General features: G+C 47.5%; 2 protein-coding genes across 6 annotated transcripts in view; one reads left to right on the plus strand and one right to left on the minus strand.

Moving 5' to 3' along the window:
* Positions 1 to 4,696, minus strand: part of LOC309345633 (uncharacterized protein) — a 37,460-nt gene extending 32,764 nt beyond the window's left edge. For 2 of the 4 annotated variants that reach the window (XM_081868860.1, XM_081868861.1), the window contains exon 1: positions 4,177 to 4,696. In XM_081868860.1, the coding sequence (XP_081724986.1) occupies positions 4,177 to 4,275 (99 nt within the window). In that variant the 5' untranslated portion in view covers positions 4,276 to 4,696. The remainder of the gene's footprint in view (positions 1 to 4,176) is intronic. The other 2 variants (XM_081868859.1, XM_081868858.1) reach the window with 1 other exon arrangement.
* A 2,355-nt stretch (positions 4,697 to 7,051) lies between these two features.
* The window catches only part of RASGRP4 (RAS guanyl releasing protein 4), a 52,031-nt gene continuing 40,275 nt past the window's right edge, over positions 7,052 to 18,807 (plus strand). The window contains exon 1 of one of the 2 annotated variants that reach the window (XM_081868908.1): positions 7,052 to 7,105. In XM_081868908.1, the coding sequence (XP_081725034.1) occupies positions 7,083 to 7,105 (23 nt within the window). In that variant the 5' untranslated portion in view covers positions 7,052 to 7,082. Of the gene's footprint in view, positions 7,106 to 7,263; positions 7,307 to 18,807 lie in introns of those variants that run through there. The other variant, XM_081868909.1, reaches the window with a different exon arrangement.

Here is an 18,807-nt window from a genome sequence, read left to right on the forward strand (position 1 = left end):
CTCCCGATGAGTTCAAAGTGGCATCCATGGTTCTTTTCCTGCTTCCCATTTTATCCTCACAACAACCTTGCGAGGTAGAGCAGGCTGAAAGAAATCTCTCACAGCCTGTGCAGCGGGGATTTGAACCCTTGTCTCCCAGGTCATTGTCCGGCACTCTTAACCACTATGCTGCACTGGCAGAGGTTTCCGCACACTGGCTAGAGAGGAATTGGGACCGGCTTCTAGGCTCTGATTGGCATGAAGCTGGTTTGAGAAGCGACGCATCGAACCGCGGTATTTTCTAATAAGCTACAAGATGCAGATGTATTTTGAGTTGTTGTTGTCGTCATCCTCACCATCTAAACTTATCAACTGCTTTTTTATGTCATGGAGACACAGATTAAAATCCCAGCAATGGAAACTTGGAGAGTGCAGAGGAACTGGCAGTGTGAATTCAACCTCAATACCAGATCCTGAGGTGCAGCAGTGGGAGAGTGCTATATTATTAATTTAATTACTATTTATTTATTAGGGACGTGGGTGGCGCTGTGGGTTAAACCACAGAGCCTAGGACTTGCCGATCAGAAGGTTGGCGGTTCGAATCCCCGCGACGGGGTGAGGTTCCGTTGCTCAGTCCCTGCTCTTGCCAACCCTAGCAGTTCGAAAGCACGTCAAAGCGCAAGTAGATAAATAGGTACTGCTCTGGCGGGAAGGTAAACGGCGCTTCCGTGCACTGCTCTGGTTCGCCAGAAGTGGCTTTGTCATGCTGGCCACATGACCTGGAAGCTGTACGTCGGCTCGCTTGGCCAGTAAAGCGAGATGAGCGCCGCAACCCCAGAGTCAGCCACGACTGGACCTAAGGGTCAGGGATCCCTTTACCTTTTATTTATTTATTACATTTATACAGCACCTTTATCTTCTAAGGATCTCAGTCCCTCATTTCACAACAACCCTGTGAGGTAGGTTAGTCTAAGAGATGGCAACTGACTCCAAGGTCACCCAGTGAGCTTCACGCCTGAGTGAGGATTCGAACCCTGGTCTCCCAGGTCCTAGTCTGGTACTCTAACCATTGCACCACACTATTGCACTCATAGGCTGCTTTGGGGCTTGCCAGGGGCATCTGGCTGGCTACTCTGAGATGCTAGACTCGTAGGCCTTTGGGCTGGACCAGCAGGGTTCTCCTTAGAAGTCAGGAAAGACTCCCCGCTTCCATGAGAGGATGAAGCTTGTTGCAGGAATTTATGTATAGGTTGGGGGGGGGTGTTGCCCCTCCAGCAGATATCATGCACATGCAGCCCACTACCAAAACCAGCACAATTGCTTTTGTGACTTTTGTGATTTGTCCCCACAAAACACTTCATCGCAGTTTCTTCCTGCCTATTCAAAGGGCCTTTGCTGCACGATACCAAATGTAAGAATTCACTGATAAATGTACCTATGTACTGGCTCACTGGGAAAACTTCAGAAATTCATATAGACCTGTGAGCTCAGCTGCTCAGCAGCCCCTCTGCCTGAGTGATAATCCCTGGCATCTGGATACCTGAATGCCAGACAGGTAGCCATTCCAGAAATAACAAACCCAGATGAAGACAAAAGGGTGGGATTAACTTGGCTGGGAAACAGGGAAATGTAAATATCTCTATTGCTTCACTTGATGGGTGTTTGGTGGAAGGCAAGGAGAACCATGGGGCACGGTCCAGGATGCTCAGATTATGGCCACCAGACCTCCCCTTTCATGATGCAACCATGATGTAGTTTGGGGGGGGGGTGTAACATGGGGATGAGCAGCTAATAAAAGTTTGGGGGCTCTTTTGTTCGGGGCTTCCATCTTGTTCCACCTGGTGGCAGGTGGGAGTCCTGTCGCGACAGTCTTCAATCAAGTCCAAGCCTACTGGCTGCTGTTTTGCTCTGGTATTCCTGGCTGGTGTCCTTGTTTTTTGTCCAAGGGAGCCCTCAGATTTCTCCGCTAACAAGCTACTCCTCACTCCTCACCCGGAAACTAAGGCGCTCTTTCCCACGTGGGGCTGGAGGCCACCTTGATTAGGACTTGGCAGGCTCCAAGCAAGTCCCAGCAACAAAAACGAGTTGTCCTGGGGCTTCGCTTCAGCAGAAGTTACCGGTAAGCCCTGCAGCTGCCTGGCATTTCTGACTCAGGCTACCAGAGAAAGCAGAGCATTGCTCCATCATCACTGCACACGGGAGCCTGTTACACCTGTTGGATTTCGGCCTGCCACGTACCGCTGTCACACAGGATCACAGGCCGGAATAAGTTACAGCTCGGAATAAGTCTATGCAAACCAGAAGCAGCTCTTTCAGAAGGCGAATCTTTCTGAGCTCTGGGTCCGAGCAATTTCCCCCTCAAAAATCTGCTCTCGGTTGCAGAGTTTGCTCCAATTCAACAATAAAGAGCAGGCTTACAGATTCTTCGGTTTCGGGTTTAGAATGTGTTCTTTGTTGTAAATCACTTTGGTATTACACTGTTTTGGTACGTGAATATATGAAATAAAATAAATGCACGTTATGTTCAAGATAAAGTAGCAGCTGTACTCCAGCGTACAGGATTTCAATCTTCTTAGTGATTAAAACCACCACTAAAAATAATAAATATTTCACTTCAAGGAAGGGAACTGAGATAATCATCTTCCCATGTTGCCTTCTCCACAACCTTGCGAGGTAGGCCTAGGCGTTCCTCCAATCTACAGTTTACTACCCGCCATTCTGGCTGGCTGTGGGCCTTAACGCCTCCTGTTTGACAATCCCCAACCCGGCGCCCTCCAGACGTTTTGGACTACAACTCCCATCAGCCCCACTGCCAGGCATAGCAAGCCATTTCAATGGACCTCCAATGCCCTCGATACAGCTTTGTTCCAGTGTGTTGCAGGAGATCAAAACATGTCTGGATCCCACGCTACTCCGAGCACCGAGCCAGGAAACTGTTTTCCAAAGGGCTCCTGGGCAAGTATTAGCAAGGGCCCTGCCATTTGCCTGGGAATGGCAGGCGTTGACACCAGCCCTGCCCGAGGGCCAAGACGCAACACTTTTATTCTTTGTTCGGAGATATAATTCCAAGAAAGCGTTAAAAGGTTGCTGAGAATACAGCTTCCCCTGAAAAGAATCCTGGGAACTGTAGTTTGTTCAGGGCGCCGGGAAGGGTAAACTACAGTTCCCATGGTTCTTTGCGGGAAGCTGTGTGCTTTAAATGTATGGATGTGGACAAAGAGAGACTCAGCGGCCAATTCAATTTGCTTCTTGGTTCTTTCCAGAAAAGTCCCTCACACCACCAGAACGAAAAGTTTATGTATTTATATAAAAATAATAATACTTTCAGGTTTATTATACATATATTTTGCAGCTCTTTTGTGGACTTCTCTTTGTTAGCTATGAGATTATGGTAGTTTTTGGTGTGTGCTTCTTATTACAAAAAAACCAAAACCTATTCAAACCCCCCCCCCCATGCAAAGAATATACCCGCTGCACAATTTAATCATGAGAATCTTTGATTTGCACAGCTGATAATGCTGGGGGGTTAATAATAATAATAATAATAATAATAATAATAATAATAATTTATTTATACCCCGCCCATCTGGCTGAGTTTCCCCAGAGATTCTGGGAGGCTCCCAATCAAGTTTTAAAAGCAATACAGCATTAAATATAAAAAACTTCCCTAAACAGGGCTGCCTTCAGATGTCTTTTAAAAATAGGATAGCTGCTTATTTCCTTGACATCTGATTGGAGGGCGTTCAGCAGGGCGGGCGCCACCACCAAGAAGGCCCTCTGCTTGGTTCCCTGTAACCTCACTTCTTGCAGGGAGTGAACCGCCAGAAGGCCCTCGGCGCTGGATCTCAGTGTCCGGGCTGGACGATGGGGGTGGAGACGCTCCTTCAGGTATACTGGACCGAAACCGTTTAGAACTTTAAGGGTCAGCACCAACACTTCGAATTGTGCTCGGAAACGTACTAGGAGCCAATGCAGATCTCTCAGGACTGCTTTTGCTTGCATGTTCCTGTGTTGTGTATTTTTGTGTTTTTATTTTGTAAACCGGCCTGTGATCCTCAGATGAAGGGCAGTATATTTTAATCACAACAACAACATTTAAGGCACACCAAAAGGCAAACAGGGGTTGCACAAGACACAGAATATCTATTTTTAAATGCCCCACCCACTGTTAACACACAAGACCCTCACCCCACTCACCTGGCTAGGGCTGGTCTTCCAAGGTCGGACGTGAATGCCGATACTTGTGAGGTACTGAACGATGGCATGCGACGGCACACCTTTCGCCGGGCTGGGCATGGTGCGCACACAGATTGCGAAATTTCACATGTTCAGGCCTAAAGAGTCTGCGGGACCTCTGGGGCAGGGAGGTTTGGGGGCAAAAGTGTGTGAACAGAAGCAGTTTTCTGGGTAAAAGGTGCGGAACAACCCACCCAAATTAAGCCAGGTCAAATTTGCAAGAGCCACACCCAGCGGCCGGACTCCTTAGCAAAATGCTTCAACACTACAAATATTATTTCCTGTTGTTTTCCTGGTTCACTGACCATCCAAATTGTGTCTGGGAATCCCAATAGGGGTCAGGCTTTTGGAAAGCCAAAATTGAATGTCTTTTGCTTTCAAGTTTCCCCTCTGCATATTGAGCTCATTCTTCTGCTTGTAAATTTGTCAACGGAGACCTCCAGATATCTAATCTTTACTCCGCAACCCTTTTAAAAGAAACCACCCTTTTTCTCTCTCCAGGCCCAGTTTAAAATCTCCATCTACGCGTTGCCTGAACTCACGTCACAAGATCTGATCTACGCTGCTCTCCAAGCCACAACAAATCTCTCCATTATCAAATGGAAACTTTTACTTCTGAATAACGCTCTTTCCCCACCTCTAAGTGGGGAGGAAACAACAACCTGTCTTTGGTGAAAGAGAAAAAGTTAAGAAGGGGCTTGGGAACCAAATTGTCCCATTTATTAATTCCCTCTGGGAAGCCAGGCAATATTTAAAGGGACATAGACATCTCCCAAAGACAGAGCTGAATGAATCCTTAAGGGGAAAGGTGGATCGGTGAAAGTGAATTTCTGCAATTACGCCTCCCGATGTTGATGGACTACAACTCCCATCATCCCTGATCATTGCTCAGGTTGAATGGTGCTGATGGGAACTGGAGTTCAAGCACAACTGGAATAACAGAGGATTTCCCCCGTCCCAAATCCTGGGCAAGAGTGTTACAGTGATGGAAATGGGGTACAGGAATCAGGAGTTCGGGGGGGGGGAATGAATGGGGTAATGTGTGCTTTGGGGGGCAAAGGTGTGTTGTGTTATCTTTTTAGATCAGCCCTGGGCCCTTTACTGCAAAGGTGGGTAATAAATGAAAGAAACAAGAGCAGATGATTACATCTTGGATAGAAACCAGAGTGTTTTTCATGAGGCGCTACCCTCTTCGCTGCCCCCACCACTGAAATTCATATTTTAAATTCCATGGGGGCTCCAACACTACCCCGTGTCCCTTTCTCAGCAGCTCGAACCTGCAGAAGATCGCCAGCTGAAACCTCTCCTGGCGAGTTGAGAAAAACATTCTCACCTGCTCTGGGCTGCAAATCAGGCTGCTGCAGAAAGCCCAGGGGCCAGCTGGAAACATGGCAAGCTTTGCTGCTAAATAATTTTAATTATAATTCTTGACTGTTCATAATAAACCGTAACGTTGCCTGGATTTGATTATGTTTTGAGTTGGAATAACCAGATATTTTGATGGAGGAGCATGCTTGGATTTTCTGTTGGGTGCATAGCGTTGTATTTTTTTTAATGGCTGAAAAATGTAAAAAAATAAAAGGGGAAGAGGCCCATTTGCACTTCTGAGTCTCTGAATGCGCTGGCGCAGTGCAAAGGGATATACCGTATTTTTCTCCCTATAAGACGCACCTAGTTTTTGGAGGAGGAAAACAAGGGGAAAAATATCCTGAATCTCAGAAGCCAGAACAACAAGAGGGATCGCTGCGCAGTGAAAGCAGCAATTCCTCTTGCTGTTCTGGCTTCTGGGATAGGTGCGCAGCCTGCATTTGCTCCATAAGACACACACACATTTCCCCTTACTTTTTAGGAGGGAAAAAGTGAGTCTTATAGAGCAAAAAATATGGTAGCTCAGTGCTTAGAGCATCTGCAGATGGTCCCAGGTTTATTCCCCCAGCATCTCCAGATAATAATAATAATAATAATAATAATAATAACAACAACAACAACAACAACAACTATTATTTGTACTCTGCCCATATGACAAGGCTGCAGGAGACACCTGCCTGAAACCTGGACAGCTGCTGCCAGTCCGTGTTGACATTAATGCCAGTTCCACTTTCGCATGCGGCCCCTGAAAGGCTGACCACCAGCCAATGTGGCCCTCGGCCTGAAAAAGCAAGTAGCCACCTCTGTAGCAGGTACATTTCCAGAAGCATTAACCAGATCTGGAACAAGTGTGTGTTTGTGTATGGAAGACAGAATTCTTGGCAACTATTCCTGGGATAATAAGGGGGGACACTTTGCACTCCCCCAATCTCCCCTTCCCACCTCTGAATAGCACTGGGAATTGCCATTCTCCCCTGCCCGCTCCCCAATTTGCTGATTTCATTTGCTGCATGGCAGGCAGAAATTCATCAGGTGGAGCTTTCCTCAACATGAAAGAGCAGCCATGGGGCAACTTCTTCTTTTGCCTGCCAAACTAAGCCCCGTTGAATGCCTGCCTGCTGTGGAGCTGTCAAAGGTGCTTTAAAAAATTTTTTTAAAAAGGAAGATTTTGAGTGGCAGTGCAAACATTGACACCGTTCAGTCCTGTTTGTACTATCTGTTGCTCGCATGCATGCTCAGACAGACACACGCACACACACACAATCACATGTGCAACTCAGTTCCTTTTAACCGCACATCAGCATAAAATCAACCAGTTCTGTTTGACTCAGCTGTGCTGCGGTCTGGAAGAGACATTCTGCCGTATTGCTTGCATTTGCCCCAATTGGGGCTGAGCCCAGAAGCACCTAGCTGAGAGGTTTCAGCTAGGAAAGCAAGAAGGACCCCATTCCCAGGCCCTCAGCCCCCCCCACCCAAAAGGGTGGCTTGGCTGGAAGAAGATGATCCGACGAGAGAGCAAGAGGTAAGTCAAACTTAACTGAGCTGCCGCTCCTTCTTCATCTTACTCACTGGGATTTTCCTGTTTTGTGTCATGGTGACCTGGGGAAATTTAAGCCAGTTTGATATTTCCTGGGGAGGGCGTGTTTCGTTCTAATTTTGATCTCCGCTGCTGGAAACTCCACACAAGCGCCTGGCCGTCAGGTGAAATGCTGCCGTTCCCAAGGTATTGTCAAGTTGCCAACTTTTGGGGGGGGGGGGCTGCTGCTGTGCTATCTCTGTTGAACTTCTTGCCTGTCTTGCAGCTGCTAAAGAGGCAGGAGGTGAGTCGTCCCTGTGCATGCGGCCCTGGGTTTATGGGGACTTTTCATCCATCCATCCCTTCCTTGATTGATTGATTGATTGATTGATTGATTGGCATCTGTCTGTCTCGGGAGACAACTAAAGAGCGTGCTTTGGTGAAGCCAAACTGTTGGAGAGTTACAGTGCCTGCCGTGGCTGTAAGACACCGATGCAGGAGAGACATGTTTTGTTGCAGCTGGGGCAGAGGAAGGCATCCAGTTGTTGTTGTTTAGTTGTTTAGTCGTGTCCGACTCTTTTTGACCCCATGGACCAGGGCATGCCAGGCACTTCTGTCTTCCACTGCCTCCCGCAGTTTGGTCAGACTCATGCTGGTAGCTTCGAGAACACTGTCCCACCATCTCGTCCTCTGTCGTCCCCTTCTCCTTGTGCCCTCCATCTTTCCCAACATCAGGGTCTTTTCCAGGGAGTCTTCTCTTCTCATGAGGTGGCCAAAGTCTTGGAGCCTCAGCTTCAGGATCTGCCCTTCCAGTGAGCACTCAGGGCTGATTTCCTTCAGAATGGAGAGGTTTGATCTTCTTGCAGTCCATGGGACTCTCCAGAGTCTCCTCCAGCACCAGAAGTCAAAAGGCATCCAGTTATGCTACTGCAAACGTACCATGCCTTTTCTTCTCTCTGCCCTCCTCCCAGCGGTCATTCCTACTCTGGTCATTGCTGCGGATGCACAGCCTTACTGTCTCTAGGCACTGTGGTCATCTGCAAGGGATTCCCATCTGGTGTGTTGACGTTGCCAGCTTTCAGATCACGTTTGCAGACACCTTTGTAACACGGAGTTGGGCTGCCCATGGTCTTGCCCGCAGACCAAGTCCTTGGGGACCCTGTCATCTTCCATTCCGGGAAGGGGCAGTATTCCATCACATCTGCAAAATTTAAAAAAATGGACAGGGACACATGTAGCTGTCCAGTTTTAAAATCCAAAAAGGAGGATTTGCATTTATTTATTAAAGTTCTTATGTTACATCGGTAAACATTATCATATCACATCACAAGGCTTATTATACTATAATTTTCAACATGTATACAATGTCTACTGTATTTTTCGCTCTATAAGATGCACCGGACCATAAGACGCACCTAGTTTCTGGAGGAGGAAAACAAGGGGGGAAAATTCTGAATCTCAGAAGCCAGAACAACAAGAGGGATCGCTGCACAGCGAAAGCAGCGATCCCTCTTGCTGTTCTGGCTTCTGGGATAGCTGCACAGCCTGCATTCGCTCCATAAGACGCACACACATTTCCCCTTACTTTTTAGGAGGGAAAAAGTGAGTCTTATAGAGCAAAAAATATGGTATATACTAAAAGGAAAAAACAAGGGCAAAAAACTATTCCAAAATCATATATATACCAACATTTTGAACTTCCTGTCTATCCCGTTGTATATTCCTTTTTTACAAATGAATGTACTCTTTTTATTGTATATTTCTTTACATTTTATCTAATACATTCCTATATCAATATGTACCCTTGGTCTTATTTCTCAACTCAGTCTCTCTCCAACGTCAATCGAATGCTAGCATAGATAGCGAACCTTTACTGTATTTTTGAACATACCGTATATGTTATATCCCACTTTTCCATAAATTTTGGTTTTTAATTGTCTCCCAGGCTATTTGTCAACTGTGCCAATTCAGCCAATTCTTGTAGCTTGTTATGCCAATCTGTTATTGTCAGGACTTCTTCTTTCTTCCACCCCTTTGCCCCTTTGCCACCAAAGTCCGAGCTGCAGCCGTTGCATATAAAAAATACCTCCCTAACGGCATTCAGTTTCAGGTGAGATTCAGGAACGAATAACTGTGTGGGGGAATGGATTGCAGGCTTCATGTGCATCTTCTTCAATAGGTACCAGATTGAGCATCCTTGTAGACAGTTAACCTGATTAATTAGGGCCTGATAGGAGACAGAGGGGACGCGGATGGCGCTGTGGGTTAAACCACAGAGCCTAGGACTTGCCGATCAAAAGGTCAGCGGTTTGAATCCCCGCGACGGGGTGAGCTCCTGTTGCTTGGTCCCTGCTCCTGCCAACTTGGCAGTTCCAAAGCACGTCAAACTGCAAGTAGATAAATAGGTACTGCTCTGGCAGGAAGGTAAACGGCGTTTCCGTGCGCTGCTCTGGTTTGCCAGAAGCGGCTTAGTCATGCTGGCCGCGTGACCCAGAAGCTGTATGCCGGCCAATAAAGCGAGATGAGCACCGCAACCCCAGAGTCGGCCGCGACTGGACCTAATGGTCAGGGGTCCCCTTTACCTTTAGGAGACAGAGAATAGGGGTGTTACAAAGTTCTTCTTCTTCAGCAAACATTCATAGCTGAGTAATATTGTCTTCCATGAACACAGTCTTAACAGTGAGTCCGTAAGTGATTGTGGAGGCCAATTCTGGATCCACCCGTCCTTCCACAGTGAGGACATAGATTTCCGGGCGGGAGTTGATCACGGTGAGGGTTTGCCAAGCGTGCCTTCCTCTTAGCGCATTTCTCCCTTTCGTCCTGAGTTTGAGTGTCTTCAAAGCCCATGACACCTTTAGTAAAGGCTGTTCTCCAACTGGAGCGCTCACAGGCCAGTATTTCCCAGTTGTCCGTGTTAATACTACATTTTTTTAAGATTTGCCTTGAGAGAGTCTTTAAACCTCTTTTGTTGGCCACCAGCATTACGCTCTCCATTTTTAAGTTTGGAATAGAGTACAGTGGTACCTTGGGTTACATATGCTTCAGGTTACAGACACTTCAGGTTACAGACTCCGCTAACCCAGAAATAGTACCTCGGGTTAAGAACTTTGCTTCAGGATGAGAACAGAAATCGCGCAGCGGCAGCGGGAGGCCCCCTTAGCTACAGTGGTACTTCAGGTTAAGAACAGTTTCAGGTTAAGAACGGACCTCCAGAACGAATTAAGTTCTTAACCCGAGGTACCACTGTAGTTGATTTGGAACTACAAAGTACACCAGCCCACCTGCTTGGACCCCAATGTTTCCTGGGGTGCCAATGGTGTTCAATCTGCTATGAGCATTGCAGAAACTCTATTAACGGCTGTAGAAACTGACGGCCCCTGATCCTCTGTGATCGTTTGAGGGTTCCACAACTGTGCTCCTCTGACTGTTGACAGCAATTTGTGTGTAAAAATCTTGCACTGCCTGCCCTGTGGTTGCTGCCATTTGACTTGCGGGAAAACCAGGACATGCATTTTAATATTTGTTTTCATCCAGCTCATATTTATTCCGCTCCTGATGTTTGAACGTTTGCCTGACTTGCAGAAGCTGCGAGGTCTTGCATAGCTCTGCTTTCGCAGCTCAGGTTTAGCAGTGTCTCAGTTTGCCACCAGCGGGTGGGGAAGCTTAGCTTTCGTAAAAGACCTGTGCTGTGTGAATCTAGCAATCCGGAAGCCGGTGGGTTGCATGGTGTCGTTTCAGTTCCACATGCCGAGTAGGCGTGTGGGTGCTTTGATCCAGCACGCTCAGCTATTGGAAAACGAAGAGCTGTGATCACACATGGCAGGTGAAAACAAAAGGGGAGTTTGGAATGATTGCAAAGCAGGAGAGAGCGAGAGACCTTTCCCCACTCGAGAGATATTGCAGACAAAGTCAGAGAGGAGCGCTGAACGGTCTTGCGGGTGGGGGACCCACACGCTCTGTGCGTACAAGGAAGTTGGGCAAGAGGAGGAAGTTCCTTGGTATAGATTTGGGTTTCCAAGTACAGTCGCTGGTCAACTTTCAAATGCAAGAGACCAGGGTGGAGAAAGCATGCTCTGAGGTGGGAAATGCGGAAGTCCAGGCATTTGCTCATTGAGGAAGTGAGGATTGCAAGAACGAGGTGGGGAGGAGGATGAGAAATTCTTAGCAAGCAGTTGATCGGACCACTGTGGCAGGAGGACCATACAGGAGGGTGGAGTGAAAACTGTTAAGGTTGAACCCCCGTTCCGGGAAGCAGCAATACCTTTCCCCCCTTTTGTATCGTACAGTGGATGCTCATGATCCGTCCGGGAGGCACGTTCGCAACCCGCAGCGCTGCGCATGCGCGGGTTGCGATTTGGTGCTTCTGCGCATGCGCAAAGCGCAATTTAGCACTTCTGTGCATGTGAGACCGCCGAAACCCGGAAGTAACCCATTCTGGTACTTCCGGGTTTCGGTGGGTTCGTAACCCAAAAAATCGCAACCTGAAGTGTCTGCAACCCAATGTACGACTGTACTGCATTTGTTTGAATATTGTTGCATGCACCAGTGAGAGACTTGAGGGATGCCAGCGCTTACTTGGGCTTTGGTTTAAGAAGACCCCTGCTGGATCCTGATTCTCACAGTGGCCGATCAGATGCCTGTGGGAAACCAGCAAGCAGGATTTGAGCACAAGAGCAATTCTCTCCTCCTGTGGTTTCTGACAACTGGCATTCGTTGCTGCCTCCTACTGTGGAGGCAGAACATAGCCTATATGGCTAGAGTGAGCCATCGATAAGCTTCTCCCTTCGATCAGAAGGTCAGCGGTTCGAATCCCCGCGACGGGGTGAGCTCCATTGCTCTGTCCCTGCTCCTGCCAACCTAGCAGTTCGAAAGCACACCAGTGCAAGTAGATAAATAGGTACCACTGTGGCGGGAAGGTAAACGGCGTTTCCGTGCGCTGCTCTGGTTAGCCAGAAGTGGCTTTGTTATGCTGGCCGCATGACCCAGAAGCTGTCTGCGGACAAACATTGGCTCCCTCGGCCTATAGAGCGAGATGAGCGCCGCAGCCCCAGAGTCGTCCGCGACTGGACTTAACGGTCAGGGGTCCCTTTAGCTTTACCTTTTTAAGCTTCTCCCCAGAGAATTTGTCTAATCCTCTTTTAAAGCCATCAAGGTCGGTGGCCTTCCTTAGAAAGATACTGTGATGAAGAAGAAGAGTTTGGATTTGATATCCCACCTTTCACTCCCCTTCAGGAGTCTCAAAGCGGCTAACATTCTCCTTTCCCTTCCTGCCCCACAACAAACACTCTGTGAGGTGAGTGGGGCTGAGAGACTTCAGAGAAGTGTGACTGGCCCAAGGTCACCCAGCAGCTGCAGGTGGGGGAGCGGAGACGCGAACCCGGTTCCCCAGATTACGTGACTACCGCTCTTAACCACTACACCACACTGGCTGATGTCTTTAGAATGCACGGTTTTGTTTACACGTATATGCAACCTGAGCATAGGAAGGGCTCACAGCGTTAACACTCCAACAGATCTTAGCCCAACAGATCTTAGAGGTTCCCAAGGAAGCTGCAAGCTTTGGGTCCTGCACAGAAGAAGACACGCATCTGTGCCTCCTGTTTCCAGCATCAGCCAAACTCTCTCACGCACAGAGCGCACAACCCTGTGGCCCCTTTCGTCTCCATCCTAGGATTTCATGTCCTCCATCCAGGTGAGGAGGCAAAAGAACCCACCTCTTTGGACATGAAGATGGTAGTTCTTAGCTGGCCAGTTTATCTGCAGCTGTTAAAGTCGGAATAAGAGGACTTCTCACACATGTTGACAAGAACATGGCTGGCTGAGGTTACCCAAGCGGCAACGTTCTGCGGCAGGAACCCGCTTTCTTTAGAATTCAAAAGCAATTGTCAAATGTTGATTTTGAGAGGAGCTGAGTCAGCTGCAAAGCCAGACCCCTAAAAATAATAAAGTATACAGATCGCTTACCGTATTTTTCGCTCTATAAGACGCACCAGACCACAAGACGCACCTAGTTTTTGGAGGAGGAAAACAAGAAAAAAAATATTCTGAATCTCAGAAGCCAGAAGAGCAAGAGGGATCGCTGCGCAGTGAAAGCAGCAATCCCTCTCGCTATTCTGGCTTCAGAGATAGCTGTGCAGCCTGCATTCGCTCCATAAGACGCACACACAATTCCCCTTACTTTTTAGGAGGGAAAAAGTGAGTCTTATAGAGCAAAAAATACGGTACTTTGGTGTGCCTCTGGCGAACCAAGTTTGTTGCCTTTTACCCAATGCAATGCAAGCTTTTGCTGGTAGAACAATACACACATATTTCTGTTGTATACCGCCCCTTCTGTGATGTATGTATGATGTATTGGGAGTGGTCTTGAGCTACAGGGGAGGCAATTTCAAATGTCTATATAAGAGTTTGCACGCCAGTGTTCTGGGTCTCCTCCACCCTCCTGTGCATAGCTGTCAATGTTTCCCTTTTTTAAAAAGGGAAATTCCCTTATTCCGAATAGGATTCCTCGCAAGAAAAGGAAAAAGTTGCCAGCTATGCTCCTGTGTGTGGGGAGAGCGCCCTGTTGCAACAGCTTTAATAAAGATCAGGCTTACTAGCTGCTTTGCTTCTCAATATTCTCTGGGTGGCCTCTGTTATTTTCTCCTACTGATAGAGAACCTACATAAGGACTCTATATGGGCTCTTTGGTAACCCATAAGGAAAAAGGATATTTTTTTTTTCTTATAATGCTACTGATCTTTTCCCTGCCAATTTTGCAGGCAGATGCTGCCACACCTGGGGAAAGGTTCCCCCTGGCCAATTTTAAAACCAGTCTAACTAGGTTTTGACACCCTGCAAAGGTTTGGTGGTGTTGTTGTTTTCAAAGTTCATACAGCGCAAAGCCATGGGCCCTTCACATATGCATCTCCACCCCACATTTCCTTGCAAAAGCGATCACACGGCAGCTTGCAAAATACAGGCCCAGAACAGGGACTCATGCAGAGGCCTAGGACCCTCGTACCTACGGGACCGCCTCTCCTGGTATGTCCCACAGAGGAACTTACGGTCTTCAAATAAAAACATCTTGAAGGTCCTGGGCCACAGAGAGGTTAGGCTGGCCTCAACTAGAGCCAGGGCTGAACTTCCGGAGGCAGCATGGCGGCTGCAGCAGCAGAAAAGAGCTCCTGAAGCCAGCCAGAGTGAAAGGCTCTGTCTGGCCGATTCCCGGGCTCCCAGATCTGCTGCTGCCAGCACTGCCAACGGAGAGGAATCGGGGGTGCCCGGGGCGTCTTTCAAGGGAGCCAAAACACCCCCCCCCGCGACCTTGATTGAGCCGGAAAGGCACCCGACCCCCCCCCAACAGCCGAGAGGAGCTCCAAATCCAGGAAGACAGTGGAGCTAACGCAGAGAGGGAGAAAAAGAGAAGGAGGAAGGAAGAAGGGAAAAAGAAAGAAAGAAAGAAAGAAAGAAAGAAAGAAAGAAAGAAAGAAAGAAAGAAAGAGGAGCCCTAGCTTTGCCGACAAGGAAGAGGGGAGGTAGGTGAACACGGGAAGGCAAAGGACGCTGCGAAAAAAAAAAAACACGTGGCTGAGCCGACCGGAGCCTACCCCTCCATGCAAAGCCGCATGACAAAGGAGATCACAGAAAGGAAGAAACTACCCCCTTCTTTTCTCCTTTTTTCTATAAAAAACAACAGCCAACAAACAAAATCCCTTTTTTTAACTCCTTCCTACCCCTCTCCCCCCCTTCTTAAAAAAGAAATTCTTTTTTATTCCCCCCCCCCCATATACCTACTTTTATCATTTTTCTTTTTAAGAGAGGGGCCACTGCTGCTGCAGCCACCCTTTATTTGAATCTCTATTTTTATTTCTATCTTTCCTACACACTATTTAAAGACACACTTTTCCACACACACACACCCTCAATTTAAACCTCATTTTATTTTCACCTCAAACTCCCCTCTTAAGAATTAAAATGGCAGTACCCAGAAAACAGCCCTGAACCATCACAGGCCATTTCCTGGGACTGCCACTTCGCCCCAGACTTTCCACTCTCTTTTACCTATCCTCTTTTACCTATACTTTACTCATTTTTATTTTCATTTTTAAATAAAAAGCTCTATCTATCTATCTAAAGACAACCCCCCCCCTTTTTTTTTTACCTTTAATTCTCATTTTTATCTTTTACCTGTACATTTTTAATTACTTTTTTACAAATAAAAAATAACAACAATAATTAGGGGAAAATATTATTATTATTATTATTATTTTATTTTATTTTTTTTTTTAAAAAAAAACACCACACATTTTTTCCCCTCTCTCTTTTTAAAGCCCGTTCTTGTCTATTTGTTGGCTTGTTCTTGAGGGGGGAATCTTTCGCCCCCAGCTACGACCACCACTCTCTTTTAAAACAAAAATTTCCTCTATATCACTGCTATTGTTACTGATACTCTCTCCCTCAACTCCCCCCTTTTATTTTTCTCTCCCTTTTTGCTCTCCCCTCTCTCTCTTCACCCCTCCTCATTTTTTCCCCTTATCCCACCTTTCATTTTCCACCCCCAATTTTTTTTTTCTATCCCTTTTATTTTTTAAAATCAACCCCCCCTTTTTTAGCCTGTCCGTCAGTTTGTTTTTGAGAGGGGAGCCCTTTCCCCCCCACCCCCTCTTTTGAAATAAGACTTTCCCCCATACCATTGCAGCAGCTCCCCCTCCCTCCCTCCTCCCCTCTCCCCCTCTCTTTTCTTCTCCTTCCCTCCCCCACCCTTCCCCCTCCTCCCCTCATTCTCTCTCCCTCCTCCCTCTCCATCCCCCCCCCTTCCCCTAAAGGAAACACATACACACATTCATATAACCCTATCATAATTTGCCCCCTCATACTATAGCTAAAACTACTGCTGCAATCTAATACCTCTGATATTACTGTACTATCTCTCCTCTCAACTCTTTTTGTCTCTCTCTCTCTCTTCTCTCTTACTCCAATCTCCCCTCTCCCCCCCGCCTCCCCCTTCTTCTCTCTTTCTTCTTCTTCTTCTTCCCTTTTCTCCCTCCACCCTTTACATATAGCCTATTTGTCTGTCTCTGTTTCTAAGCGCACTCCCAACCCCAATTTCCACCTTAACTGGACCCCAGTACCCCTTTGGGTATATACAACCCCCTCCTAAAGACATATTTCCCCTGGCCCCACCCCTCTAATCTCTTGCATCTCTACCTGCTAACCCCCCTCCCTTTATATGAACTGTCTGTCCGTTAGTCTACCCACCTCTGCTTACCTGCCCTCCCCCCCCCAGCCTCGGCGGCAGCGCTGAGGCAACTACAGAAAACCCAAGAGAAGTTCTTAAAACACAGGCTAGAAGTGACACAAATGACCGCCTAATCCAAACGCTCTGTAAAAGCCACCAGCCAACAAAGCCTGATCAGCTCAACAACCCAACAATACCCAGGAATCACCACTGGCACAACTCCTAACCACCACACGCCCTACCCCAAGTGGACGCCAAGCCAACCTCAAACCAAAACTATCAGGGAGACTGAGATGACACCAACCAGGGAGATGGCAAACAATGCTAAGATGGTAACTCCCCTTCAAGATGATGACCACCCAATAACGAAACGAGATCTGAGGGAAATGGAAGCAAGATTAGAAGAAACACTGAAGGCCACAATGGCTCCCATGCAGGTACTAATCAACAATCTAACCTCCAAAGTGGAAGCTCTAGAGAACAAAAACCAAATGCAAGAAAAAATAATAGAGCAATACCGGGAGGAGAACGCACGTGTGAACAAGAAACTGGACGAACTGGTAAACCAAATGGAAACAGAACACAGAGAGATGAAAATTAAGCAAGCCGACCTTGAAGATCGCAATAGACGCTGTAACATCCGCTTCCGCAACTTTCCTGAAAAAGCAGAGGAGAAAAGCCCAACAGACCTAATTATACGCTGGCTGAAAAACACAATCCCAGGCCTGAAACTTGAGGCAGATGACTTGGAGAGGGCTCACAGAGCCCTAAAACCTATGCCAAAACCCAGCGGCCCCCCAAGAGACATCATTGTATGCTTCACGCGCTACAAAAAGAAGGAAGAGGTATGGAACAACCTCAGAAACTCAACCAACCTTCGATATGGAGAAACCCCCATTCTGGCCCTACAGGACCTATCTCAGGATACTCTAAACCGGAGGAAAAGCCTGCGCCCATGCACCCAGCATCTCCAACAAGCAGGGATCAAATACCGATGGGGCTTCCCCTTCCGTCTCATTGTAACAACCAATACAACACAACACATGGTTACCAGCATACCTGAGGCCCTGCAACTACTAAAGAACCTTGAACTCGACCTCCCACCGGAATGGCAACCGACAAATCCACCAAGTGACAGCCCCAACCACGAGGAAACAACAGCAAGCAACTGGACGACGGTACAGAGCAAAAAGAAACAACAGAAGCGGCAGAACAACGCAAACCAATACAGACAAGCACAACGCTCAGAACCGTCCCGCCGGCCATACGACACAAGAAACCAGACCAAGACTAACCAAACCAATTCATCGCAGATGGACAACCCTACAACAACAACAACAACAACAACAACTGCAGCTCAATGAAGCAACCAGGAAAAAACCCCACAAACCGAAGGACTGGTGATTTCTCCCCCCCCCTTTTCCCCCTCTCCCCCCCCAAAACATAGATTTAGTTAACACCATCAACATTCCCCCCAGCCCCGCACCCCCACAGAAACCCCCACCCCAACACCAGTCCAGACGACCTCAACCACATTCCCCATCACCCACACCTTCAACATCCTCATACTCCATACTAAGGAAAAACAACTCCAACCTTAATAACACAACCCACAATCAGGCTAAAATCTGATACCCAACCAGCAATATGGTGGCACCAGAGCGTACCAGCACCCACATCCCCACCCCAACACACCAACAATGTTGCTTATAACATTGGCAACATTGCTTACGAACCTTATACCTGACAGCGACGTTACAAAGTCACTTCACACTGTCTCGCTGATCACCCCCTATCGCAGACAACAGGGGAGATGGCCTGTCCTTGAACATGGCCTTCCACACCAGCTGAGACCTAGGACCAACCGGCTAAATGCCAGATGGCCCAAAATACCCCAAACAAACACCTATATGACTATATATAGGAAACTCCCTACAACTTACCCCCTACTCTTTAACCCAAATCTCACTCTACTCCCACTAGCCCCCCACCCACCACACCCTAGGTCAGCGCAACCCCACTGGTTCTTTAAACAACACGAAGAGAGAGACACAAGACAACCCGAACGGGTTGGCAGGGAATCGCCCCACATAAAAGATAAGCAAGATGGCTAACCTAAAAGCAATTACATTAAATGTGAGGGGGCTGGGAAACCCCATCAAAAGAAAACGCATCACCTCATACATAAACACCATGAAACCACACATCACCTTCCTACAAGAAATACACAACCCACCCAAAGGCAGCAAACTCCTGAGCGACCCCCGCTTCAGTCAACAGTGGGTCGCACAAGGCTCAGGGAAAGCTCGTGGTGTAGCCATAATACTCAGTAGAGACCTGAACTTCACTGCCACAACAGTCCTCAAGGACAAAAAAGGCAGATTCATTTTCGCTAAAGGGACACTAGATGGCAAAATCAAACTGACAATCGGCTCCATATATGCCCCAAACACCAAACAATTAGAATTCTTCCAGAAGACACTAAACAAAT

This window comes from Podarcis erhardii (assembly GCF_964252035.2).
Source record: "Podarcis erhardii genome assembly, chromosome: 7".
NCBI classification, from domain to species: domain Eukaryota; kingdom Metazoa; phylum Chordata; class Lepidosauria; order Squamata; family Lacertidae; genus Podarcis; species Podarcis erhardii.